The 27,760-nt window shown below is 55.2% G+C and overlaps 1 protein-coding gene across 2 annotated transcripts in view; it reads right to left on the bottom strand.

Moving 5' to 3' along the window:
- LAMC3 (laminin subunit gamma 3) overlaps positions 1-27,760 on the bottom strand; it is a 67,209-nt gene that overhangs the window by 22,347 nt on the left and 17,102 nt on the right. For both annotated transcript variants that reach the window (XM_043916970.1, XM_043916969.1), the window contains exons 2-13: positions 27,454-27,758; positions 23,488-23,618; positions 19,780-19,946; positions 17,460-17,648; positions 17,262-17,379; positions 15,915-16,013; positions 12,073-12,209; positions 9,518-9,631; positions 8,105-8,297; positions 7,809-7,927; positions 5,388-5,606; positions 3,473-3,661 (exon numbers count right to left, since the gene is read on the bottom strand). In XM_043916970.1, the coding sequence (XP_043772905.1) occupies positions 3,473-3,661; positions 5,388-5,606; positions 7,809-7,927; positions 8,105-8,297; positions 9,518-9,631; positions 12,073-12,209; positions 15,915-16,013; positions 17,262-17,379; positions 17,460-17,648; positions 19,780-19,946; positions 23,488-23,618; positions 27,454-27,758 (1,980 nt within the window). The remainder of the gene's footprint in view (positions 1-3,472; positions 3,662-5,387; positions 5,607-7,808; positions 7,928-8,104; positions 8,298-9,517; positions 9,632-12,072; positions 12,210-15,914; positions 16,014-17,261; positions 17,380-17,459; positions 17,649-19,779; positions 19,947-23,487; positions 23,619-27,453; positions 27,759-27,760) is intronic.

Here is a 27,760-nt window from a genome sequence, read left to right on the forward strand (position 1 = left end):
GTCAGGCTGACCTGGCCGTGTGGTCTTACATGAGCCGCTGGGCCTTGCTGAACTTGGACTCCACATCTGCAGAGCGGGGACGATAAAGGCAGCGACCTCAAAGGACCCTTGAGAAGGTGTGGTGAGCAAAGCACTAAGCCTAGATCCTGGCACGTGGGTCCTGATCAGCAGCAGTGGCTGTTATCACCCATTCACCATCATCACCCCTGGAGCCATCATGTCCTCATTCACCATTCTCTTCATCAGCGCCTTGACCATCCTCTTCCTCATATAATCATTATCGTCATCACGACCTTTGTCTGCAGAGATGAGTGGCGGCCAGATGACGCGGGGTCTGGTTGATTTTTCATCCATGGCTGATTTAGCTTATTCATTTACCATCGTGCTGGGTCCTCGTGGCTACATGCGGGCTCTCTCTAGTTGCGGAGAGTGGGGCCTACTCTCTTATCACAGAGCGAGGGCTTCTCGTGGCTGTGGCTTCTCTGGCTGCAGAGCAGGGCTCTGAGGTGCATGGGCTTCAGTAGTTGCGGCCCTTGGGCTCTAGAACACGGGCTCAATAGTCGGGTCACCCGGGCTTAGCTGCTCCACGCCACGTGGGATCTTCTTGAACTCGAGTCTCCTGCGTCGGCAGGTGAATTCTTTACCATTGAGCCACCAAGGAAGCTCTGTGGACGTCACCTCTGTCATCATTTTCATCCATCATTCTCATCGCTGCAGTCATCGTCTTGACCCTTATCTTCCTCATGACCTTGAGCATCACTCTCCATCATCACTCAGCATCTTCGTCATCGTCACCTTTGTCACCATCTCCGCCTTCATCATTAGCATCAACTTGATGGTCTCACCATCTTCATCCTTATCTCACGCATTCCTCTCTTGGTCGTCATCCTCCCTGTCTCCATCTTCAACATCACTGCCACCCTCCTCGTCGCCATGCCCTCCCCCATCTCTCTCCCTCAGCCAGGGTTGCTTTTTCCCTCCTGGTTTCTGGCCCCTTTGCCTTTTCTGCTTCTCATGGCTTCTGAACTCTCTCTGGACTGTCTATTTCCTGCTCCTGCCCTGCTTCCTGGGTTTGATCTGCCGCTGTGGCTTCATCTTCCAGCCCTAGGGTTACTGTGAGTCTCAGGAAAGACAGTGTGTGAGGAGCTTTCTGGAGGGTCATGGCCTGGGAAGTTCACTCTGAACACAGATGAGGCATCAAGGACCATCCCTGTACCATGGGCTTCATGCAGGGTCAGCCTGTTCTTGGTAAACATGTCTACCTCTCTGTGCACATCTGCATGAAACAGATGATGGAGGGACCTGGGGGCGGTGATGACGGGCATCTTAAATGGTCTCCGTGCCTGTAGGCACTCACGTTCCTTTACACTTTTCCCAACAATTTACTCACTGGTGACAATAAGTGTTACTTAATTTATAATCTAAAAAGCAGCTACTGTCATTGTGAAAAACAGCTGTGGGCGCCCGACATCCTCAAAGTTCATCACTCTGGTGGAAATCAAGTTAATGCGCTGAAAGGCAGGCAAGCTTGAACATGGAGAGGGGGATGACTAAGGAGGAGAAGACAAAAGAGGGAAAAGGAGGGAAAAGGAAAATCTGAATGGGCTTCAGAAGGCAGAGGCCAGGGTCTGGCTCTGAGACTCTGAAACAGAGATGGGGTGAGATGGCCAAGGGGGAGATTGAAGCCAGTGATGAAGAATGTGGTCCCTGCAGTTAACTTGCTGTCCACCCGGGACCGGCTGAGGACAGTTCCCCGGCAGGAGGCAGCTGCGAGGGCTCAGGGTGGTAGGCAAGCGAGGCAGGCAAGGATCAGGACTTGACCGCGGTCAGTCCCAGATCAGAGCGCGTGGGTCCCCTGTGTGCTGGGCTCTGGCGGGACCTGAAGGGTGCGGGCGTGAGAAAGGCGTGGGCTGGCACAAAGCCATAATGTCCACCCTCGCATCCTTCCCAGGGCTCCTCCTGCACACAGCAGAGCCCTCCTCCCCCGAAGTCCTCCCTTGGGTAACTTCTCTGTCCGCCCTCTCTCACTGAATGGAGTCCCCCAGAGTTGTAGACTGGGGGAAGCCAGAGGTGGGGAGCCAGGGCATGTGGGGAAGGTTATGGAAACACAGGGGCAGTGTGATGGTGGGGGGCAGGGTCCTCAGGTGGGACCTCATTCCCACAGTTGTTGGGGACCCCTGCTCTGGAGCACCTCCCCAACCTGCTAGCTGTCAGGGAGCTGCTTTCAGTTGTTTTTATTTGGCCACACTACATGGCATGCAGAACCTCCTTGACCGGGGATCGAACCTGCAACCCCTGCACTGGAAGCAGGCAGTATTAACCACCAGACCGCCAGGGGAGCCCCAAGGGAGCTGCTTTCAGTGTGGTCCCAAATGTAGAACCAGGTATCTGAGATCATGGGAACGTTACGCCAAGTGAAACAAACCAGACACAAGAGGACAAATATCGTCTGAGTCCTGATACCTGAGGGACCTGGGATATTCACATTCAGAGAGACGGGAACTAGAATGGTGGGTGCCAGGGGGTGGGGGAGGCGGAACTATGAGATAATCATTTAATGGGTTTGAAGTTTCTGTTTCGGATGATAAAAAACTGCGGGTGGATAGCGGTGACGGTTACACAACACCATGAATGTACTTAAGGCCTCTGAATTCTACACTTAAAAATGGTCAAAACAGCAAGTTTCACGTTATGTGTATTTTGCTAAAATTTAAAAAAAATCAGTAATGGCAAATATAAAAAAACCCCACTGAATTGCACACTTTAAATGAGTGAGTCGGGAGTATATGATTAATATCTCAAGAGAGCTCTTGTGTGCTTTTTTTTTTTTTTTTTAAACGATCAGCTGTCTAGGATGACTCTGCTTCCTGGAGTAGGAATGGGGAACAGGGAGGGGACTGGGGATGGGGGGAGTTTTGCATCACACATTACCTGGAGACATTTTAAAATTATTTATTTATTTGTGTGTTTGCTTTTTGGCCACGCTGCACGGCTTGTGGGATCTTAGTTCCCCGACCAGGGATCGATCCCAGGCCCATGGCACTGAAAGCTCTGAGTGCTAACCACTGGACCACCAGGGAATTCCCATGGCAACATTTTTTTAAAGCTGAAAGTTCAATGAGAGGTTTTCCACCCTAACTATGTAAAAGAATCAAAAAAAAGAAAAAAAAAAAAAGAATCACCCAGGAACGTGACAGGAATACAGATTCCTGAGCTCTCTCTTAAGCTACTAAGCCAGGCTCTGTGGGTTGAGGCAGGGCTGGACATGACGATTTCCAAACTCCCACTGGCTATGCTCGGTGGTCCAAGTTCTGCCAGGAACCCACAGCAGCCCACGGCCCTGGCTATCAGACTATGAGACTCAGGATTCCCAAAGGTCAGGCCTGACACCCCTAAGCTAGGCCCTCCCTCATCTGTGGACCCAGGACTCACTCCTGGGGCTTTGGCAGAGGCAGGGTCCCCGGGCACTCACCTCTCTGGCTCGGTGGGCAGTGGGTACACACCACTTCTCCGCTGTCTGGGATGGTCGTGCAGGCCGATTGTCCGGGGCACGGACAGGGCTGGCAGTCATCGGCCTGGCCTGTGAAGGGGTTGCCGTAGAAACCTGGCAAGCAGCGCTCACAGGACGGGCCCTCGGTGTGGTGGCCGCACAGGCAGATCCCTGAGGGGTGAGACAAGCACCTGGTCACCACCACCTGAACCCAGACCCTGCATAAGACAGCGGGCGGGCTCCTGGACAGGGGGGTCACCGAGCACATCCCGGGGTGGGAACTGGGGTGGGACCCCTTCCACGGTGGAGGCAGCATGGCCCAGGGGTGAAGCACCACTTACTGACCATGTGGACCTGGGCACCCTGGGCCTCAACCTCCCCACCTGCGAAACGGGCACACGTGACTCTGATCTCAACAGGTTCTCATCACGATTCAGAGCAGCCATGCACCGTCTCTGACACACGTTTACTGTCATCATTATCATTTGATAACCCGAAACCTACAACTGAACCAGCTGCTGATGCCGCTAGCGTTTGCTTTTAGTATTTCTTTTCCCCTTCCTCAGTGGCTTCTTTGTTTCACTTTGTAAATTGAAGCCTCCAAGCCCTCTTAAGCTCAGGGACAGTGACACAGACCAAGGATTCTGGCCTTACTGTGACGAAACCCATTTAGGGGGTCTGTGGGTTTCCAGAGGCTTTCTTGGTTTCATAGAATGGAACTCCCCTCCCTGCCCACTGATTTTTATTTATTTATTTATGACAGATCTTCAGTTCCCCAGCCAGGGATTAAACCCGTGCTCCCTGCAGTGGAGGCGTGGAGTCTTAACCGCCGGACCACAAGGGAATTCCGGCCCACTGGTCTCTAATGAAGGGCATACTGCAACCCCCCTTCTCTAGCCCCATGGCCTCTAGAGTCTGCTCAGAGCCACTGCCAGGGACTAAGGCAGGAGCCTGGCTAAGAAGGGGTTAAGCAAGACCACCCCTTCCCAGGGGCGCCCCCCAGCAGCACTCATCAAGGACTGTGGTGAATAGGAGGGAAGAGAGAGGACCCGGGGTGGACAAGCAGATGGGTGGCATCCGGGGGGTGCTTCCCACGGTCTCTGTCTCTGCCCAGCACCCACACACTCACGGCTCCTCCATCTGCCCAGAAAGGGCAGCGGTGACTGCTGGGCCCGCGCCCCACCCCCCTTTACAGATGACCTGCCCAAACGGAGCTGGGAGCTGTGCCAAGGCAAGGGGCTCCGAGGGACGACAAACCAGTCCCATCTCATGAGACGACCCTCCCGGAGCCCCGCACGGAAGGGTCACGAGACTCCATCCAGCTCGATTAGTGATGCCTGCCTGGGCACAAGAGGGAAGGAGTCCCTCGTGATGCGGGTGCTCCCCCACCCCGGCCAGCCTGCTGATTCCCAGGCTACTGTCCTTTGACAGCGGGGAAAAGGCATTTCCCTTTGCAGAGACCCTAGAAGCTGCAGAAGAGCAGCAGGGCGCCGGCCCTCCCACCTCCCGTGTGAGAGGCCAGTGTCCAGGCCCAGTCCGGCACCTCCTGCCTAGGGCCCGTGGTCTCCCCGCTGGGGTTTCCTCTGCTGCAAGTCGGGGGGACCGTCGCTGGCAGTGACCTGAGAGAGGAGCAGCTCTGCCACCTACTGGCCAAGCCGCCTCCCTGCACTTTACGTCCCCCATCCGGAGGGTCCCGGCACCTCCAGGGCTTTTTGCAGGATCCAACGAGACAGCTGATAAAAAGGCGCCTGGCACATGGAGGAACTTGAGGACACCATCTGATCAGTATCAGTGATCACTCACACGCACGCAGCTGGCCCCGTTCAGGTCAGCTCTTCTGGCTGTTCCGGGTGTAGCCCAGGTGGCCTGGGGGTGGCAGAGGCGCAGGGAGACTCACCTGTGTCGGGGTCACAGGTGCCATGCTGGTTACAGGTGCAGGGGACACAGCTGGCATAGGGACCTCCCAGGGGCGTGTCCCTCTTGTATCCTGGAGCGCAGCACTCACAGAACTGGCCGGTGTAGCCCTGGGGACACGAACAAGTCTCCACCCAGGAGGCCGGTGGGGAGAGCCCCCGCCGGGCGGATGTGAGCCGGACCTCAGTCAGGAGCACGGGGCCTGCAGAGAGAAAGAGAGGAGGAGACAGCTCCATGCACGTGTTTCTCCCCCAAACCTTCCGACTCACCTATGTAACAGGGTACTGGCCCGCGTACACAAAGGCAGTCCATGGGTCAATTGCAATTAAAAAAAAAAAAGGACAAAGGGCAAAGGAAAAGTTGGTAACTTTCAGAAGGAAAATATATATGGCTGGGAATTTTACAAGAAGAAGCTTACTCTCACTGGTTATTAAAGATAGATACATTTACCGGACTTCCCTGGTGGGTCAGTGGCTAAGATTCTGCTCCTAATACAGGGGCCCCAAGTTCGATCCCTAGTCAGGGAACTAGATCCCACATGCTGCAACTAAGAGTTTGCATGCCAAAAACTAAAAAAAAAAGGTCCCACATGCTGCAACTAAGACCCAAATAAATAAATAAACAGCCAAATAAATAAATAAGATATATACAGAAAAACATTGATATTATTCGCAACCCTCAGCTTGGTGAGCGTTTTCCAGAGCAGTGACAGTGGATGACGGGGGCTTGGGGAACTCACGCATGGGGGTGTATGAAGATGAATTGGGAGCCTCTAGTAACAGAGGAGTAGCTCCCAGACCAACTTTCCCACAAAAAACTACTAGAAACTTGGGGCAAAATAGAAAAACTACCTGTCTACACTAGAGACAAACTAGAGCAGGCAAATAGGCGAGGAGAGTGGACACTTGGCATCAAAATATAGATTGGTACAGCCTTGCTGAAGCAAAATTTGGCAGCATGCGTTAAAACAGAAAACGTACACTCTTTGACCTCACATTTCCATTTTGAGGAATCTGTCCTGAAGACATGCTTGCATGAGGATAAAAGACCTTTACATGAAGCTTCCCTGGTGGCTCAGATGGTAAAGAATCCACCTGCAATGCAGGAGACCCAGGTTCGATCCCTGGATCAGGAAAATCCCCTGGAGGAGGAAACGACAACCCACTCCAGTATTCTTGCCTGGGAAATCCCATGGACAGAGGAGCCTGGTGGGCTACAGTCCATGGGGTCGCAAAGAGTCAGACACGACTGAGCGACTAACATACACACACACACAGCTCTTTGTTGCAGTGTGTGGGCTTTTTAGTTGGGCACGTGAACTCTTATTTGCAGTATCTGGGATCTAGTTCTCTGACCAGGGATCAAACCTGGGTCCCCTGCATTGGGAATACGGAGTCTTAGCCACTAGGCTACCAGGGAAGTCCCCATATGGTGATTTTTAAATATCATTCACTTTATTTATTCTGTGTATTACAGTTAGCATATTATACTGGTTTTTAAAAGTTGTATCTAGGTAGGTTATAATATCTGTGAATTTCATTTCCATATGGTAAAGGGGTGCATCTGTGTGCTCAGCACTCAGTCGTGTCCGACTCTTTGTGACCCCGTGGACTATAGCCCGCCAGGCTCCTCTGTCCTTGGAATTCTCCAGGCAAGAATACTGGAGTGGGCTGTCATTTCCTCCTCCAGGGGATCTTCCCAACCCAGGGATTGAATCTGCATCTCCGGCATTGGCAGGCGGATCCTTTATCATTAAGCCACAGATCTGTTCTAAAAATGGATACGGAGGATGCCCGGTCTAGGCACATATAGGCACGGGGTGGGGGTTAGAGGAGAGAAAGTACATTAGGAAAGAGGGAGGAACCAGGGACAGTCAGAGGACCACCAAGGCGATCACCCACTGACCAGGATGAGAGGTGGTGAGAAATTCGGCTTGAAGCTGTGATGACTCAGCGGGCTGGTAGAGAGGTTTTGGAAACCAGGCTTTTTCTAGGTGCAACACCTCTAATGACCAGCAGGGGGAGTCGACCCCTTGGGGAATCCCAGCCTGGCCACTGTGGTCAGCATCATGGAAGGGCCCTCCAGGGTCCAGCCTCCCGGCAGTGGTGGATTCCACCCTGGTGGGGCCCCGTCAGGTTCCTGGCTTCTTTCTGTCCCTTAGAGCTGTCCATCCTCAGCCTCCTCCCCTGTCCAGCCCCTGCCTCTGTCCTCAGCATCCACTCCTGCTGCCCTTACTGGTTATACGACCTTGGGCAAGTGTCTCGACCCCTCTGAGCCTCAGACCCCTTTGTGCTAAAGTGGGGACAGTAATCTCTGACTGTGAAGACTCCATAAGGCTATGATGAAAGAGCCCCCAGGGGCCTTGCTGGTTTGGGGGCTGGGGATTGTCCTGGTCATCACTGACCGGAAGAGCTGGTGCTGTGGCCGCTGGTCCAGATGCGCAGAGCAGTCAGGTTGGCAAGCACCCGCTGGAAGTGGAAGGGGGGCAGCGGAGGGTCCACGTCCTCGGAGGTCTCCTGCAGCCTGGCCGGGGGAGGGGTCAAAGCAGATCCTGAGGCCGGGGGTCGGGTGGGAGGGGGCAGGTGGTGTCAAGAGCTCCCTGGCAGGAGCCCCCAGACCACGGGGGATCGGATGTGCCTGGATCTTAGGGCCCACCCTGACCACCCAACCCCATCACTCAGGACACAGCAGGACACTTACAGGAACTTCAGCCGTACCTCCCCCGCCTGCCCCGAGTCCGGGGTGCGGGGTGAGCTGGAATGCTGCAGAGTCAGGGCCAGGCCCGCCCCTTCCAGCCTCAGCTGCGTGGAGAGTGGGGAGCCCCCGGGGGGGACCCGGAAGGTCAGTGTGAGGGGCTGCCCATAGCTGAATCGCTGATCTCCCAGAAATTTCTCTGAAGGCAAGAGACGAAGGCTTTGATAGTCTTCACTTAATTAGCTGGACTTTTAATGTCTATATTGAATTTATTGGCAAAAGATAAAACTACAAATTCAAAGGGACCCTGCACAGAAGACCCTGAGGGTGGCCCGCCCACATCGCAGCCAGAGCTGGCTTCGAGGGCATGTGACCCTGCCAGTCACCGGGGGTCCCACACCCAGTTTAATGCCCTACTGTTGCTATCTTGACACTCATTTTTTTGTTAAACTTATTTTATATTGGAGTATAGCTGAGTATAATGTTGTGATAGTTTCAGCGGGGACAGCAAAGGGACTCAACCATACACATCCATGTATCCAAACTCTTCTCCCCCAAACTCCCCTCCCGTCCAGGCCGCCACATAACACTGAGCAGAGTGCCCTGTGCTATACAGTAGGTCCTTGTTGGTTATCCTATCTTGACAGTCTTAAGACTTTTGTCTTGAAACTTGGCTTTTGGAAGTGACGAGCCATGGGACAAGGGAGTCCGTGTGGGAGCAGAGGAGACACGTATGCCTGGTGGTGGAGATACCGTATGCCTGGTGGCACCTGTCTGCCCGTTCACGTAGCACTCACGATGCCAGATGCCCCGTGAACTCACAGTCCTCAGGGACCCGCGTATGTGGGAGTTCAGTGAGGCTCAAGCAAGTCCCAGGTAAGAGAGCTACACGCGTGACCAAGCTGGGGGGCTGATGGCCCCCACAGGCCACACTTTCCATGGGAATCAGAACTTGCTTCTAGCCGAAGAAAGGCAGATACACCAAGGACCAAGGGGCCCTCACCTAGCCTTCTGACTCTGTCATTTCTCTGTATTAGTCAAGCATTTAAATGTAGTCCATGGGATCAAAGAGAGTCAGACACAACTGAGTGACTTTCATTTTCACTTAAGTGGAAAATCATGACTCAGGAGGAAAGGGGACCAGTAGACACCCCATCATTCCTTCCTTCAGGCCTCTGCCCTCAGAGAGGAAGGGGCCATGAGCCGAGGGGTGCGGGTGACCTTGAAAGCTGGAAAAGGCCAGGGAAGGGACTCTCTCCCAGAAGCTCTAGGAGGAACACAGCCAGCCCACAACCTTGATTTCAGCCCAGCAAGTTCCTTTCAGACTTCCGACCTCCAGAACACTAAGGGGACACATTTTTAGCCACTGGGTTGGTGGCACTCTGTCACAGCCCCGCCCCTGCCTGCTCCGGCGGGTACCTGGTGCTGTGAGCTCCGCCTCCTCGTCCTCTGGGTCCAGGAGGAGCCCCCCGAGGCTCCATCGTGCGGGATGCCCTGGGTCCCCCACGCTTCCGGCCCGCCAGCCCTCAGCTCCTGGACAGCAAACACACACACGCCCCCCGTGAGGCCCTGGAGGGTGGCCTCCCACTTCACACCCTTCCCTGGGTCCCAAGGATGACCCCCAGAGGCCTGAGTGCCGCCTAAAACAACAGGACCCAGAGAGGGAGAGATTGTCCTAGAGACAGGTCAGTGGGGAGGGGAGCCGGCTGGTACCTCACTCTGTGCCCAGACCTAGGCAGCTTGGAGCCCCAGCTCAGATCAGGGTGGGATCCTGGGGTGGGACCGGGCCCAGGGAGAAGCTAGAAGCTTCAAGGACTCGCCTCTGTTGGGGCAAGGGCATGGCTGACCTCTGAGCCTGCCCTGCCCCATCAACGGACTTTGAGCACATACGAGGCCATGGCCCTAAAACCCCATGGTGGGCCGTAGTTAATGGGACCGGGCTTGATCTGGTTTTCTGGTCTTCAGAGAATTTCCTTGCCTGTGACCTCACTGCCCCTGTCCTTCCAAGTGTGTGTGTCACGAACCTCACTGCACCCAAGGAGGCCCCCAGCTTAGGAAGTGGCCAGGCGGGGGTGGGAACCCAGTCCCAGTTCGGTCCACTTCCCTCCCCCAACCCCAGCAGTTCACCAAGCAGACAGGCATAGAGCAAGTGGCCTCCAGGGGAGACTCTCCAGAAGACAGCTGGAGAATAGGGTGGAGACCTGGGGTTCCCAGGGGTGAGGAGGGAGGGAAGAAGAAAGGGAAAGAGGTCAGAAAGGGGAAGTCCGGGGCTCCTTGGTGCTAGGCTAGGTTCTGTCCCCTTGCTGGCTGTGTGACCCTGGGCAAGTTACTTAACCTCTCTGAGGCCAGGTTCTCATATGCAAAAGGGGGACAATGAAGTACTTCTGGCCCCAGCAGCAGTTCTGAAAGTTTGTCTGAACACCCTGGGAGATTCCTAAGACTCTTTCAGGGGAGTCCATGAGGTCAAATGATCTTTTTAGTAACATTAAAATGTCATTTGCATTTTTCACTCTCTTTCTCGCGCTGAGAACTTTCCAGGAGCTACAAGCTCCTGCTCCACGGCAGAAGCCGTGGTAAGAATCAGCTAACTTCTATTAAACCAGAGCTTAAAGAGATGTGCAAACATGCGAAATGAGTAGCACCACTCTTCTCAAGGTTTTTTGTCTTTTTTTTTTTTAAACTTTTTGGCCACACCATGATGGCATATGGAATCTCAGTTTCCCAGCCACGGATCGCACCTTCAGCCTCTGCAGTGGAAGTGCTGGACCACCAGGGATGTCCCCAAGTTTTTTGTCTTTTAAAAAGTTATTTTTCACAGGCGGAAGTTATTTTTTTGTTATAAGTTTTCTATGGTCATCTGTAAATGAATTGATGCACAGACACTTTAAAATTACTGTTCTAATGTCTAATACAGAAAACACAACCTACATAAACAAAAGGACTTTGAGGTTTTCTCTGATTTTCTCTGATTTTCAAGAGATCCAGAAGTTTGAGAACTGCTGGCCGAGGGTGTTTGTGAGAACACAAGGGATGCTGAGACTGAATCGCCAAACCCAGGGCCAAGTGAGAAAGATCACAGTGCTCTCCTAGGATTTTTAAATGAATCCTGTCTGATGCTGACATCCTTGACTCTGGGCCAGGTGACCACAGTGCTGTCCCCATTCCAAGCCCCTCTCAGTCCAGCAGAGGGCGCATTGTCCCCTGCATCTGGGGCGCCCCAGAACCGGCCCTGAGGCTCTATCTCCCTGGAGGAGATGCTGGAGGTGGGGTTGGGGGAGGTTCAGTGGGGCGTGGCTGGGACCCACTCAGGCTATGATGTTTGGCAGAGTTCAGAGCTCCACTGCTTTCCTGCTTCAAAGAGCCACCTGGAATTGGGGACCCTGGACCCTGGACTCAGAAAGAAGGCCGTGAAAGCCATGAAGAGCAAGACTCAGGAGCCAATGAACCTGGGGTGCCAACAGCTAAGCTATGTCACCTCCCTTTTCTGGGTCTTGGTAGCCCCATCTTTAAAATGGGAATGAGAGTATCTACCTTCCAGGGAATCAGTCAGGTTCCATGCATGCAACGAGCTCAGCAGGGTGTCAAGCATACAGCAGGTGCTCAATAAATGGAGGCCAGGGGACAAAGCCTGGACCCCCAGCACTAGGATACGCCAAGGGATCCACGGAGCAAATGAAAATCCCCCTCAGACTCCAAAGGCTGCCAGATATCCATCCCCTCCCCTGCTCCTACTAGAGACTGAGGAAGTAGGCAAGGACTGGAAGGGAGCCAGGGTGCAGGGGGGTGCTGGGGGTGCAGAAGGGCACAGAGGCGCATGGCCACTGTGCGGGCCTGTGGGGGGCGCCGGGGCTGGGGCCTGGGGCTGCCCCTCCTTTCCACCACCCCCATCACTGGATGTCCCCAAAGCAGGACTGCCTATCCCACCTGGGCTGGGAGCAGAGCCCTCGGAGCTGGCTGAGGGGAGCACTTCTTACCCTGGTGGAAGTCGGAGAGGATGTGGTGCTCCCGGAACTGGGCAGCGGCCGCACACACCTTGGAGTGGCTGTAGCAGAAACAGCTGCTGCAGCCGGCGGGGTTGTGGGGCTGCAGGTTAAATGCGCCTGGACGACATCTGCAAGGGAGGCGGGACACGCCCCCGGGGGCCGATGAACTGGCTACGTTCAAGGAGCCCAGCTAGACCAACTGCAGCCCGGAGTCACTGCGGAATTTTCTTTAATTTCAAATTTAGAGAAGGATTGCAAAGATGATAGACACAACGTCCTATGGCCTCTTTACCCAGCTTTTCCTAATTCTAACATCTGACCTTACCAGGGTGCGCTTATCAAAACCAAGAATTTAACACTAATCAAAGTTATTTACTAAATCCTAGACATTCTTAGGATTTCTCCCCTTTTCCCATGAATGTCTGTTTTCTGCTCCAGGATCCAATCCAGGGCATGGTATTGTATTTCACTGTATCCTTAATTTCTTATCTGTAATAGCTCCTAGGTCTTTCTTTGATATTTTTGACAGTACTGGTCAAATACTTTGTGGCATGCCCTCCATTTGGGTTTATTTGAGGTTTTCCGTGATTAGTCTGGGACTATGGCTTGGGGAAGAAACAGAGGTGAAGTGCTCTTCTTGTCACATCTTATTGGGGTAACTGATACCCGTGTGATGTCACCAGTCATGTATGACATCACCAGTCATGTATGACATATGGTGATGTTAACCTTCACCACTTGGTTAAGGCACTGGCTACCAGGTTCCTCCACTGCAAAACTGCCATATTTTAGTTGTCAAAAGCAAGTCACTAAATCCAGCCCAGACTCAAGAGGAAGGGAATTAAGCTCCACATTACTTTGCCAACAAAGGTCCGTTTAGTCAAGGCTATGGTTTTTCCAGTGGTCATGTATGGATGTGAGAGTTGGACTATAAAGAAAGCTGAGCACCGCAGAATTGATGCTTTTGAACTGTGGTGTTGAAGAAGACTCTTGAGAGTCCCTTGGACTGCAAGGAGATCCAACCAGTCCATCCTAAAGGAGATCAGTCCTGGGTGTTCATTGGAAGGACTGATGCTGAAGCTGAAACTCCAATACTTTGGCCACCTGATGAGGAGAGCTGACTCATTTGAAAAGACCCTGATGCTGGGAAAGATTGAAGGCAGGAGGAGAAGGGGACGACAGAGGATGAGATGGTTGGATGGCATCACCGACTCAGTGGACATGGGTTTGGGTGGACTTTGGGAGTTGGTGATGGACAGGGAGGCCTGGTGTGCTGTGGTTCATGGGGTCGCAAAGAGTCGGACATGACTAAGCGACTGAACTGAACTGAACTGGGAGGGGGAAGTAATCAAAGGATTGTGGACCTATGGTGAAACCACCAGAGTAGGTAGTAAAATTTGGGGGGGGGTGGGCACAGGCTATGAGGGATCTTAGTTCCCCAACCAGGGATCCAACCCACACCCCATATAGTGGAAACTCGAAGTCTTAACCACTGGACCTTCAGAGAAGTCCCAGTCATTGGTAAATTTTTTGAGGGAGATGTTTGGGGATTATGCAAATATCCTGTTTCTCCTTCAAGTTCTGCCCACGAATTTCAGCATTTATCAGCGGCTCCGGCCTACAGTGACTGTTACTCTGATATTCTAACTGTGATTCTGTATTCCCCTCATTCCTTCTCCATTTCTAATTCTTCTGTGGAATTCTTCTGCAAGGAGGATTTGTCCCTGTGTATTTATTTATTCAGGCATCTATTTATGTCAGTGTGGACTCATGGATATTTATTTTATTCTTGGGTTATAATCCAATATTGTTATTATTTATTTTGTTCCAGCTTTGGGAACTCTTTCAGGTTGGCGGTCATGTCCTTTTGACACAGGCCCCCATCCTGGTTTGGGGTTTTTTGGGATTTGTTTTTGTCTGGTTTTGTTTTTAAGCATTTCTCTGCTTCCTACAAAATGCTTCAGGCTCATCTTGTATTTTCCCAACCCCAGACTCAGAATCAGCCATTTTCCCAACGAGCTTTGCAGAAGCCTTTTACAAATGCAGATTCCTGGTTTGCATCATGGGGGGTGGGGGGCGGTGCCCAGAAACTCCATTCAGACCAACCCAGGTGGAGGAATCTGATTCATGAGAATCTGCCAATTACCTCAATCTGGGCTGCTCCAACACACCTATTACCCAGTCCTCCCATTTCACAGATGGGTAAAGTGAGGGTCAGAGGTGAACCTCCTCAAGGTACGAGGCAGTAGAATAAAGCTAGTGGAATCTAGCCCCCCCCAACTCTGCTCTGTCTCTTCAGCTTGAGAGGTCTTGTGGGAGGAAGACCCAGGAGGGTGTCCACCTCCCACTCCAGGACCCACAAGCCACATGCAGACAAGGTGAGGAAGAGGCCTGGGGCTGCCCAAGGTGAGAGTCAAGGCTGGGCATCTTCCTGACCCAGCAGAGGCCCAACATGATCCGGCAAGAGTGGAGTCCACAATGTACTGTTGGGCCTGGTTCCCCCACACAGTCTGTGGCCAGAGGATCAAAGAGGCCCTGGCACGCCCCCACGCTGGCTGCAAAGGCTTCAGAGGTCAGAGACGAAGCCAGGAAGAGGAGACAAGTATGCCCAAGAACATAAACCCACATTTGTCTGCCAGCCCACTGCTGGGGCTAGGAGGCCCCAGAACCCCCTGAAGGAGGAAGTTTAGGGAAAAGCCCTTCTGCCTCATTGAGCTTTAGAGGCTCCATCTGGACCACGACAGGATGGCAAAGATGGCAAACAAGCTTGATTCTCAGCTCAATTGGCTGGAGCTTCTTGGAGCAGGGCACAGGGAAGGATTCTAAGGTTACAGTAGGGCTTGTGGTAAAGATTACTGTGGTCCATTAGTGATGTCCGCCCTGGGTGTGGGGTGGGAGGGCTGTGGTGGTGCTCCATTAGTGATGTCTATCATGGGTGTGGATGGGAGGGTTGTGGTGGCACTCCATTAGTGATGTCTGCCCTGGGTGGGAGATGGGAGGGTTGTGGTAGTGCTCCATTAGTGATGTCTGCCCTGGGTGTGGGAAGGAGCTCCATTAGTGATGTCTGCCCTGGGTGTGGGATGGGAGGGTTGTGGTAGTGCTTCATTAGTGATGTCTGCCCTGGGTGTAGGATGGGAGGGTTGTGGTGGTACTCCATTAGTGATGTCTGCCCTGGGTGTGGGAGGGAGCTCCATTAGTGATGTCTGTCCTGGGTGTGGGATGGGAGGGTTGTGGTAGTGTTTCATTAGTGATGTCTGCCCTGGGTGTAGGATGGGAGGGTGGTGGTGGCACTCCATTAGTGATGCCTGCCCTGGGTGGGAGACGGGAGGGTTGCGGTAGTGCTCCATTAGTGATGTCTGCCGTGGGTGTAGGATGGGAGGGTTGTGGTGGCACTCCATTAGTGATGTCTGTCCTGGGTGTGGGATGGGAGGGTTGCAGTAGTGCTCCATTAGTGTTGTCTGCCCTGGGTGTGAGATGGGAGGGTTGCAGTAGTGCTCCATTAGTGATGTCTGCCCTGGGTGTGAGATGGGAGGACTGTGGTATGAATAAGATGTGTTTGCTATCCCTGGATTAGATGATCTCTCCTCTCCTTTCTAGCTCTTTCTTTTCAAGAAGATGTATTTTCACAGCTTATGAACTATCAGTGGTGGTGTGTCACAATATAAGCAGTGTCGTAAAGTCTTTAGATGACTTCCTGGGTGGTCAGATTCGCTGTGCTCTAAGAAGAGAGCCAGGTGGCAAGGTTGCCCAAGTCTGGGAGGACCATGCCCCGTGCTCCTCCCACCCCACTGAGGTCACTGCCAGCAGGCTCATTATTGGATCGGTTCACCCACCTGTCACACAGGCTGCCTTCCACGTTCTCCTTGCAGGGGCAGCGCCCACTGCGGGGATCACAGGTGCCCAGGCTGCCCGCGGGATTGCAGGTACAGGCTCTGTCAAAGAGACAGGACAAGAGGAGGGTGTCCAACAAGAGCTCCAGAGTGGTAATAGCCCATTCTCATTGGAAGGAATCTCTCTATCTTTCCCAATGCACGAGAGAACAGGAGGCAGGCTGACCCAAGGGCCTGCCCCCTGGTTTCTGCTGAGCAAAGGAAGTGACCTATTCACTCACCCGAATAGCTAACCGTCTGCCCGCTCCCACCTGCCTGTCCATCCATCTGTTCATTCATCCACTCATTCCTCCATCCTTCCATCCACTGATCCACGTAGTCATCCTTCTATCCACCACCCACCCACGCACCTATTCTCTCACCCATCCAGGCATCCTTCCATCCACCCACCCATCTATCTACCCATCCATCTGACAAGACATGGTCCCTGTCCTCACAGAGCCTAGAGTCCAGTGAGGATGGACAAACAGGTGGATGCTGGACTTTGACACAAGCTACAGGAAAGAGAACATACAAGAGGCTATGGCAGCACCAATGAGATGCCTGGAGTGGGGACAAAGTCAGGAGATTGTACCTTGGTTGGAAACTAAAGAATGAGTAGGGCTTTGTTCAGACACAAGCCAGGGGGAGGTGGCAGCGGGTGTTGGGGGAGGGGAGAATGCCCTGGGGTCGGAGGAGTGGCATGTGCAAAGGTCCAGAGGCCAGAGAGACCCTGGAGGAGCATCCCAGTCCCCACCCAATGGCAAGTTTTACACTGGAACCACTGAATATTCTGTGACAGATCTGAGACTCCCCTACCTTCCCAATACCATTTCTGCTGCCTTTCAAATATACAAGAAGACTGCTGAAATTAACCAAAGCCAAGTTCATTTAAAAGTGCTTCTGAATTTATAACAGCTTCCTTTTCTTGGTCACTGTGTATTTTCTCAATCAGGTGATAGCAGATGTGTTAGATCCCTCTTCTGAGGTCCAGACCCCTGCCTGTCTCTCTCATCAGTGCCCCTCCCTACCCCGAGCACTGCAGACTCTGTCTTCCTGGGCTGTGTTCCCCTTGCTATGAATGGCTTCCCTTTGCCAAGGTGCCCAAAGCAGAGCCTCGGGGGTCAGCCTTCTTTCCTGCTTCCTCTTCTGCTCCCTGGTAACCACCCTCTATCCCTCTATCCAAATGCCCGCCAACTCTGCCTTCTGAGGGGCTCAGGAATCCCCCACTTACTTCCCATCACTCAGCTCAAGTCCACTGCCATGTGCCCTTGCTGGGCCATCTCCACCCACCGCCCTTGCCACCCTCACCTGCAGCCGCCCTCGCTGAGCGAGTGGAACCCAGGCAGGCAGCGGTCACACTTCCAGCCCGTCACGGTGGGCTTGCAGACGCAGGTGCCCAAGTCATCGCACTGGAGGTGCAGGGAGCCTGGGGAGGAAGGGCACAGGGCAGCAGGGGCCCGCGGCGGCGGCTGAGGTTGGGGGGCCGGGATAGTGCGGCTCACTCACCTGCCGGGTGGCAGTCACAGGGCTGGCAGGGCGTCCGCGGGTTCCAGCGATAGAAGTTCTCCTGGCAGTGTTCGCAGTGCGGCCCGGCTGTGTGGTCACGGCAGTGCAGGCAGCGCCCACCGTGGCCCGAGCTGCGGAAGAGCTCCCGGTCAAAGACGCACTCCTCAGAGTGGCCGCTGCAGTTGCAAGCTGTGGGCAGGAGGCGGGGGAGGGTGTGAGTGTGAGGCTGTGGCACGCGGTGGGAGGGGAGCAGGTGCAGATCAGGCTCCTTGGTGAGTGAGCAGCCAGCTGGAGGAAGGTCAAGGATGAAGGAGGAAAGTCAGGCCTGGCTTGATCAAGGATCTGGAGACCAGGTGGTTGATCTTCCAAAAGTTCCAAGAAGAAGAGAGGCACTGTTAATAAAATATACCCAACACAGGACCCTCCCAGGCAAGCCAGGACATACAGTTAGCTGGTCATGGATCACAGACTGGTTACCTTCTAAAGCAGCAGCCTGGCTCCCCCTGTGGACCCTCTAAGCCGTAATGGTGTGTGACTCTGATCCCCAATGACCCATGAGGTCATTCAGAGGCATGAAAAATACAAGTCACCTTTCATTCATTTCATCAATACATTTTTTTTAAAAAAAGTATGTATCAAGGATCAGCTCTGTCTTGGCTCCCATGGTGAGTCCATCGTGTGGCGGACCCGTGAACGGTAGGAACCCAGTTCCCGCACACACGGTCCCACTTTTGATGGAGGCCAGGTGCAGCAAGCTGGTGAACATCTGCAGGGCAGGGGCTGTGATGGGAGAAGCAGGGAGGCTCTGCCCTGAGCCCATGGGACCAGCCTTCCTGGAAGAAGTCACAGCTAAGGGGCACTGAAGGGTGAGCAGGAGGGCAGCGGGAGGGCAAAGGAGAAGGAGGAGGGGAAGGAGAGTCCCAGGCGGGAGGCGAGGGGACCTCTGTGACACAGCCAGAGGAGCAGGCTTCGCCCAGGGTGGGGGTGGGAGGTGGCGTGTCATGTGATGGGCGGGGCAGGGGGGTGGGCGCACTGTGCGGTGTGATGGGAGGGAGAGGACTTGATCCACGGAGGGTCAAGCCCTGGAGGGCAGCCAGGGTCAGTGGACTTCAGCTTGGAGCAAGGATGTGGGTGACTGCAACTGCGTTTGCATTTGAGAGTAGTGCAAGCAGGAGATGGGGTGAGGGGGCTGAGAGAGCCGGGAGGTGGGGTCTTAGATGCTCAGAGGAGGGGTGACTGGCTGGACCATGTGTTGGCTGTGCAGAAGGACACAGTTAGCTGGGTTGGAGGGGCATGAATGTGATCAAAATCAGGGCTCAGGGCTGCCTGGACTGGAGGGAGGGGTGCAAGGGGTCAGGTATACAGCCCATCCTCCAGGCTGGGAGGACAGAGATGTGACCTCAGGGGTGAGGACACTGCCTTTGGTGTCCCCACCATGGAGTCCAGCCCCAGACTGGGAACGGTGAGCCAGCCAGCTTCCTTGGCTCCAGGAGGACTTCCTGGTGGAGGCAGGCCAGCGAGGGCAGAAGGAACTCATTAGGGCCACAGTGGCCCTGGGAGGCTCCTGCGGACAGCATCCTGTTCCATGGAACAGACCGTCCCCTCCCTCCCCCCGGGTCTCTGTGCCAGCAGCCCAGGCCCAAGAGCACAGTGGGTCCAGAGGCCAAGCCATCAGGAGCGCGTGTGTGGGAAGATGTGCCTCCCGCCAGCGGTGGAACCAGGCGGGGTCTGGTGCCCAGTGACAGCCAGTACACTTGGGAGCCCAGAGCAAGTCAGATGACTGTCGGGGGAGGGGGAGGCAGGGCAGGGCTTGGGGACACAGTGAGGCTGGAGGTGGCCTCCAGGCGGGGAAGAGCCCCCAGCGGGGAAGGTAGAGCGCCACCAGCCTCTGCAGTGTGTGTCTCTGAGGTTAGGCAGCCCCGGCCACATCACACGGGTCGGGCATCCCAGGGCTGCTGGGGGCCTGCGGGAGAGGCTGGGTGGGCAGGTCAGCAACCCCCCCGGGGCCCGGGGTGGCCTGGCTTTGATTAGCAGCTGCGGTTGGAGTCATGGAAACAAAGGAACAAGTTGGGGGTCCTTTTCAGCCCTCCTGCCATGCACGCCTCAACTCGGGGAGACTGGGTCTCAGGGCTGTCTGTGGGGGCGAGGGCTGAGGATCCAATGCCCCGTCCAGCTCTCCCCAGCTCCTCCTGGTCCCTGTGTTGGGGGTGACAGCCCCAAGCTGCTGCCAGCCCACCCAGAAGCAGAGTTGGGGGTTTGGTTTCCCAAGCCTGCACCCCCCCTCCCCGGCCTCTGGCCCCCAAAGTTCCAGGATACTCACGCAGACACTCGTTGGCAGCCTCGGCTGTGCCCCGGGCCCACGGGCGGTCCTGGAAGAAGGGCAGGCAGCGCTCACAGTCCGTGCCCGTGGTGTTGTGCTGGCATCGGCAGGCCAGCCGGCCCTCCCCATCTCGGCCGCACTCGCTGGCGTGCCCGTTGCACTTGCACCTGGGAAAAGAACACGGGGGCAGGGCGTCTGCAACCTGGGGGAGGCGCCAGCAGAGGAAGGGTTAGTCGCAGGGAGCCCCTGACTCTACTGCTCAGGCGTGCGGCTTTGCACGCTAAGTCACTTCAGTCATGTCTGACTCCTTGCGACCTGATGGGCCGTAATCAGGCTCCTCTGTCCATGGGATTCTCCAGGCAAGAATACTGGAGTGGGTTGCCATTCCCTTCTCCAGGGGATCTTCCTGACCCAGGGATCGAACCCAGGTCTCCTGCACTGCAGGCAGATTCTTTACCATCTGAGACACCAGGGAAGCCCCAGGAACTGGGGACTTGTCCAAATCAGGACATTTCTGAGAATGAGAGGCAGAATGCCTAACAAAAGATTCAGGGGATCTTCCCAATCCAGGGATCGAACCCACATTTCTTATGTCTCCTTGGCAGGTGGGTTCTTTACCACTCGAGCTTTCTTCCACACCTATTATGGGCTCAGGGCGACAGGAACAGAACCGACCGCAGCGGGCTGTTCTGAGCTCCTCACACGTATAAACCCATCACATCTTCACAAGCTCACCATGACCCTACACTCAGGATGCTATACCCAGGGGAAGAAGTCATCTCGGTCTCCTGGGAAGAGAGAGGGTGCGCCAGCTCTCAGGCCAGTGGGTGGAGGCAGGTGCAGCCAGGGAGGCCACCCCATGCCGGCTCCTTTGTGTCTAAAGGGACGAGAAGGAGACTGCCCCACACACAGGACAGCCCCCAACTCATCTCAAGGCCTCGGTGACGCTGTGCCTTTGAGCGCAGTCCCGGGCCTGGCCCGCCCACCCTCCCCCAGGGTCAGACAGGTGGAATCAGGCAGGAACAAAGGTGCCCGGGGGATCACATAGCCTGCTCCGCTGAACCTGACCCTGTGGGACCGTCACCCCGACCCCAAGTGCCCACACTGAGCTGTTCAGATGATGGCCATGGCTCCCGGCTCCCAGCCTTCTCTGTCTCAGCCCCCAACTGAGCAATCAGCTCACGTCGTCTGTCTGGAGTCTCACCACCACGGTGGAAGGGACTATAACTATCCGCATTTCACAGGAGAGGAAACTGAGGCTCAGGTCATGACATGATGGATGCTATGTGGCAGAGCTAGAATCTGAACCCCGTTCTCTCTTACTCCACGCTGAGACCAGACTCCTGGACACTCCTCTACGGCCACTTGGTGTCTCCCTGTAAGCTGCGTTCCACGCTCCATCCTAAGTGGGTGCTGACGACTCTCCAACCACTGCCAGTGGGGCACTGGCTTCTCTCTGGGAGCTCAGGGTAGGCAGGTAATGCCCAGCACTTCTGGCAGGTGAGGCGTGCACCAGGCAGTCTTGGGAGACAGCAGTCACCCACCTCAGGACAAGGGACCACTCTCGGCCCTGATGGGATGCTGCAAACACTGCCTCCTCCATGAAGCCCTCCGACCTCAAGGGAAGGAGTGAAGTTCCTGTGGGCCACTGAGGGACACAGGCTGCCGGGCCACTGCCCCCAGCCAGCTGCTGGCCTGAGGGTAGTCCGGCTCTGGCAGCTGAAACCCAGATGTTTTCTGTCCCGAAGCCCCCTGACGGCAGGTGCTGCAGCTCACCGCCATCCACCATCCTCAGAGGGGCCCTGCCCCCGGGCGGTTTGACCTGAGTCAAGTGTGGGAGTCAGGGTGGGGGGAATCTGGGCAGAGGGGTCCTCACAGACACTCCCCCATTTCCCCTTCATTCCCAAGCCCCTGCCTCTGGGGGTGCAGACACCCTGAGTCTGCCCTCCAGCCTCATCAGGTCTCCCTGACCTCCTGCTGGGTTCCCATCTGCAGGGTGGTCTCCTTGACCAATGGCACACCTTGCCCTGGTCTCCCATCCTTGTTACTCTGGGGCGTGGTTCAGGTCAGTTCAGTTGTGTCCAACTCTTTGCGACCCCATGGACTGCAGCACACCAGGCCTACCTGTCCATCACCAACTCCTGGAGTTTACTCAAAGTCATGTCCATTGAGTCAGAGATGCCATCCAACCAGCTCATCCTCTGTTGTCCCCTTCTCCTCCCACCTTCAATCTTTCCCAGCATCAGGGTCTTTTCAAATGAGTTAGTTCTTTGCCAGAGAACTAACAGAGAACATCAAGTGGTCAGAGAATTGGAGTTTCAGCATCAGTCCTTCCAATGAATATTCAGGACTGATTTCCTTTAAGATGGACTGGGTGGATCTCCTTGCAGTCCAAGGGACTCTCAAGAGTCTTCTCCAACACCACAGCTCATGGTTACTGGGTTCTAATCGGTTCGTGGTTAATGGGGTCTAATCTGGTGACTTCCTGGGGCCAGAACACATCTGTCCCTTTTCTCCATTCCAGGGAGCCTGATAAGCATTTACATTAAAGATGTCATATGTGCCTGGAGGGCCCAGTACCAGGTGCCTACACGTAAGGCAGGCCTGGGATGTCGAAGACTCTTGCTTCTTGGAGAGACGAGATGCTTAAACAGACAAAGGACAACATGCAGTGACTGAAGCCCGAGGAGTATGTGGGCCAGGAGCAGGCATCCCAACAGCACGGCCTGATGGCCCCCATGAGAAGCAGGTGGAAGTACAGTGGCTCCCCCACACAGCGACCTTTCCAGGTTGCGGGCCGACGGGCTTTGGAACAGCCTGCACCATTCCTCCTGTGCGGAGATGCCTCAAAGCCTTTTTCAACAATGCGAATGTCCCCGGGAAACCCCACTGTACCCAAGATTTACAAGATTTGGGGAAGAATGGGGTTGATCGGCTCCATTGGTTATAAGCTCGTGAGTGCCTCTTAAAGAAGTGAAGCTGAAAGTCTGGGGTCCCGGGCCTGCTTGAGGCCACTGTAAACCAGCCTTACTTGGAGCACATGTCCCATGGAACGTGGGCGGGCTAAAACTTAACAGTCTCTGTGTGTTACATGGGAGCGTGGAACACTGCTGCACATGGGCACATGTGGCATGAATGAATGGGTGCACCTGTGGCCTGAATGAATGAGTGCACCTGTCTGATGCCCAAAAAAAGAAAGGAAAGGAAGGGGGAGGGGCTGCCAGGCAGAAGGAACTGCAGGTACAAAGGGCTGGTGTGTCCCACGGCTGGTGCAGAAACACGGCTGACGGGGGAAAAGCAGCGGAGAGGGGGGGGCGCTAGGAGGTGGGATACAGCCAGGTCGTGAAGGTCCCGAAAGCTGGGCCCGGGGGCCCGGGCTTCGGCTTCTCCCCAAACCCCCCATCACTCAGAGCACCAGAAATGGCTTCTTTACTGTCCATGGTGGCTCAGATGGTAAAGAACCCGCCTGCCAATGCAGGTGACCCAGGTTGGATCCCTGGATCGGGAAGATCCCCTGGAGAAGGGAATGGCAACCCACTCCAGTATTCTTGCCTGGAGAAGTCCATGGACAGAGGAGCCTGGCGGGCTACGGTCCATGGAGTCACAAAGAGCTGGACGTGACTGAGCAACTCACACTTTCCCTTTTCACTTTTTTCACCCTCCACAGTAGCCACCCTCGTCCCCACTGCTGCCCGGCCTCCCTCCTACCTGCCGCCCACCGAGAAGTCCGACACGGCATAGTAGTAGGACTGGAGCACCTTGGGGTCCTTGAAGATGTCATCCCCAAACGTGTTGAGCCGGTCCAGGGAGATGAGGAGCTCCGTGCTGGTGACCCACTCCTGGGGGACAAGACGGAGGGAAGGGGCGCCATCAGCAGTGTTTGCTTCCAGGGCTCACTCCCACCCTGCTCTGCAGGAAGGTCCAGCCTGCAGCCCGGTGGTGGTGGGGTCTCCTGACATGCAGGGACAGGCCCAGCCCAGACAAATCCCGAGAACACCGCAGAAATAAGAAGCCTGTGCTTTGGGGTCATGTCAAGCTGGGTGCCCAGCCCGTCCTGACTGCAACTTCGGGGAAGCAGCTTAGCGTCTCGGAACCTCCACGTCCTCCCCACCTGTGAAGTGGGGCAAGGGATAACGTCAGTCCCAGGAGGGTGATGGAGGAGGAAGAGCCAGTGTCAGCGGCGGGGAGTGGAGTCCGCAGCGTGGTCGAGGTGCTGGGCGAAGGGCTGGAGCAGCCCGTTTAAAACTGTGCCAGGCAGGTCCCCTGACTCGTGCCAGTAGAACTACACTGCCACTCTAGAGGTCAGCCAAGGGAGGGCGCGTCCCAGGGCCCTGGTTTACAGGCTTCTCACGGGCTAAGAAGCAGCCTCCCACAGACAATGCCCTTGTCCCAGGTGACGTGTCTCACCAGAACACAGCCCCACGAGAACAGGGACTCGGGGTCCTCGCAGCATCCCCAGCCCCGGGCTCTGCCTGGCCCGGAGCAGACAACACGGTAAATACTTGCTGATGGTGGGAGGAGAGGCGTCCCCCTGGAAGAGCTGGAGGGGACGTGGGGGAGGGCCCACATGAAGGCTGACATTTTCATCAGCCTGCTGTCACAATCAGAGGTGGCTCCAGCTGAATGTTAATCACCTTTTTAATTCAGCCCAGGAGCCCCTGGTTTAGCAATCAGGCCCATCAGGAGGGGAAATGAACTCCTGGCAGAGTCTTGACTCCTCACCCCAGCATGACTCAGGCCAGCAGGCCTCCTGGGTCCCCCTCGGGCTCAGCAACTCTCGACCCCGTGACCTGGGGCCCAGGACCTCTGCCTGAGGAAGCTTCAGCCAGGGAGGAGGTCCAGCACCAGAAAGCTTCAGAGGGGACCTCAGAACCCAGAGGAGTTTGTCAGGCCCCCTAGGAGTGTCACTCTCTGAATCACTTCCCAAATGTCAGTGTGCATTCAGGGATCGGGTTAAAAAGCAGCTTCTGATCAGAGGTGGGGCCTGAGACTCTGTATTTCCACACGTGCCCAGGTGTTGCTGATGCTGCTCACCGGTCCCTGAAGCAGCTGAGAAGCAAGGGACAAGGACCCCGGTGGGGACCCAGCAGAACACAGCTGATGTGCTGAGTCTTCTTTGTTTGGAAACAGTGCCCGTAGAAAACCCAAACCACTGCTGTCTGAGCTGGAAGGTGCAACAACTGACGCTTATTGTGTGGTTATGACTTAGGGCCTCACAATAACCCCAGGGGAGGGTTTATTCTCAGCCACATTTTACAGATGAGTAGGCTGAAGCACCTGATGCAAAGAGTGGACTCATGGGAAAAGACCCCAATGCTGGGAAAGACTGAGGCAGGAGAAGGGGGCAGCAGAGGATGAGATGGTTGGACGGCATCACCGACTCAATGGACATGGGTTTGAGCAAACTCTGGGAGAGAGTGAGATAGTGAAGCACAGGGAAGCCTGGCTTGCTGCAGTCCATGGGGTTGCAAAGAGTCTTAGCGACTTAGCGACTGAACAACGTGACCCAAAAGACTGAGGCTCAGAGAAGGTAAATACTGTGCTTCCAAGTTGCAGGGCTGGTGCACAAGGAGCTGGGATTCGTGTCTGACCCCAGGGTCCCAGCTATAGCCACAAGGTAGCCTGCCTTCCTGCATCTAACTGCAACGCCCTCATCATACCGGGGACCCCAGAGGGCAATGACCCGCCCAAAGTCTCGGCCCGCAATGACCCTCCTCTGGGTTCCTGCATCTGCTCTGCAGCCTGTGACCTGCTCATGAGTGTGTGAAGACAATGGCCACAGGAACAGCACCAGACTCTCCCTGAGACACAGGAAGGGAGCTGGCAGAGGGAGAGGAATTTATTGCCTTAGCCCAAACTGTACAGGTCACTCCCTGAAGGTCACTTCTGGGCAAACTGGTGACCCAGTGTACACACGCAATGGGCTTCTGCACCTTCTGCAGTGGCCCAGTTAAAACTGCAAGTGGGCTCTCGCATTGACTTTGGACAGACCCGGGGGCCAGAATGCAACGGTAAGTAGCAGGAGGTGGGAGCTTCAGCTCCAGGCAGCAGTGGTTCTGCCCCAGGCAGCACCCTGCAGAGAGTTGGCCTTCTATCCCAGGCCTGTGGCCCCCCTCCATGGGGGACAGAGGGATCCAAGACGCAGCAGTCACACGAACACATCCTTCATTGTTGTTCGGTCGCTCAGTTGTGTCTGACTCTTTGCGACCCCTGGACTGCAGCACACCAGGGTTTCCTGTCCCTCACTATCTCCAGGACTTTGCCCTAACTCATGTCCATTGAGTCGGTGATGCCATCCAACCATCTCCTCCTCTATCACCTGCTTCTTCTCTTGCCTTCAATCTTTCCCAGCATCAGGGTCTTCCCCAAAGAGTTGGCTCTTTGCATCAGGTGGCCAAAGTATTGGAGCTTCAGCTTCAGCATCAGTCCTTCCAGTGAATATTCAGGACTGATTTCCTTTAGGATTGACTGGTTTGATCTTCTTGCAGTCCAAGGGACTTTCAAGAATCTTCTCCAACACCAACCACAGTTGATTACATCCTTGGGTACCCCCACCCCAAATGCTCCCTGTCCTTAGGGGAAGCGCCACCCTGGGGGAGCCCCAAGGGGAGAGAAGGGGAGGGTGGCCTTGTCTTTCTTTGTTCTTCTCTGACCTTGGTTTCTGCCTTGGGGGCTGCAAGGGGCTCATTTTTGCAAAGGCTGTTTCTCCGTCAGGGATAACATCCAGGACATATGGGGCAACAAGACAGGGGACCCCACTGCCAAGATGGCACAGATGCAGGTGGACTGATTGTCCGACAGCGGTGCCAATGCCGGTGGGGTCAGAAACCTGAATGGACTCAGACGGGCGAGATAGGGGGACCTGGTGCACGCCCACAGCCACAGCGCTCTGCCATGGAGGTGAGATCAATGAGCTTCTACGATCTCATCTTCAAAGGGTGAATGAGCATCTCTTAAAGGCCACTCACTCTGCTGGCAACGTTCTTGTTGACTGTTCAAGGTGGCAGCAGCCAGCCCCATGGGGCTAGTAATTAAAATTCATTAAAATAAAATAAAGTCGAAAATCCAGTCTCTCAGCCGTGCTAGTCCCGTTTCACGTGTTCTTATGGACACACGTGGTTCGTGGCAACCCCCACCGCACCGTGCCGCTTGGGATCCTTTTCTTCTGTCACTGCAGGAAGTCCTGTTGGATAGCTCCGTCTGACAGCACGGAAACCATGACTCCACGAATCCAAACTCAGGTGCGTTTTACGTTTTCCTTTTGTTCTCGTCACAGCCCTTGGAGACACACGGAGCAGGCAAGGCCATCCATCCCAGAGCGGGGAGCTCTGGCAGGGGCTCCAGCTAGGAGTCAGGACCCCAGGGCCCTTCCACCCCACTGCGTGTGCCCCTGCGAAGTCCCTTCCCCCGCTCCGAGCCTCCATTTCCCCAGGGGAAAGGGGTGAGCTGAGTTGGTGGCTGTCACAGGGCACCCTCTTCCATCTCTTTCATTATCAGCCATTCACAAAAGATGCAGGCACAACAAACGCTTCTGTTGTTCAGAATCTGAAAACCAGGGGATCTCGAAGGGTGCCCCCTGTGTCCTGCTGCCCTTCCAGACTTCCCCCTGGTCCCCTGGACCTGAGTGTCCGGGCCAGCCCCTCCCCCCAACCCCCCACCCCACCCCTCTCTAACCTGCAGCACAGGGCTGTCTTCAAAGTTGTAGGCACTGGGCCGGCCCTCCAGGGTGGAGAAGGCCACGTTGCCCCCGCTCAGCGGGGAGATGTCGCTGAACTCGGAGGTGCAGAAGGCCATACGCTCGTCCTCGCCCGGCCGCAGGTACAGGCCCTCGGGCCTGCCGTAGGTCTTCTGGCACGAGGCGCTGTAGTATTGGTAGGGCTCCCAGGGGCCCCCCGCCCGGCTGCGCTTGTAGATGGCAAAGCTCTCGGGTCGACTCGTGTGGAACTTCAGCCGCACGTAGGTGATCTCGTAAGCTTTCCCT

Source organism: Cervus elaphus, chromosome 11 (genome assembly GCF_910594005.1).
Source record: "Cervus elaphus chromosome 11, mCerEla1.1, whole genome shotgun sequence".
Lineage (NCBI taxonomy): Eukaryota > Metazoa > Chordata > Mammalia > Artiodactyla > Cervidae > Cervus > Cervus elaphus.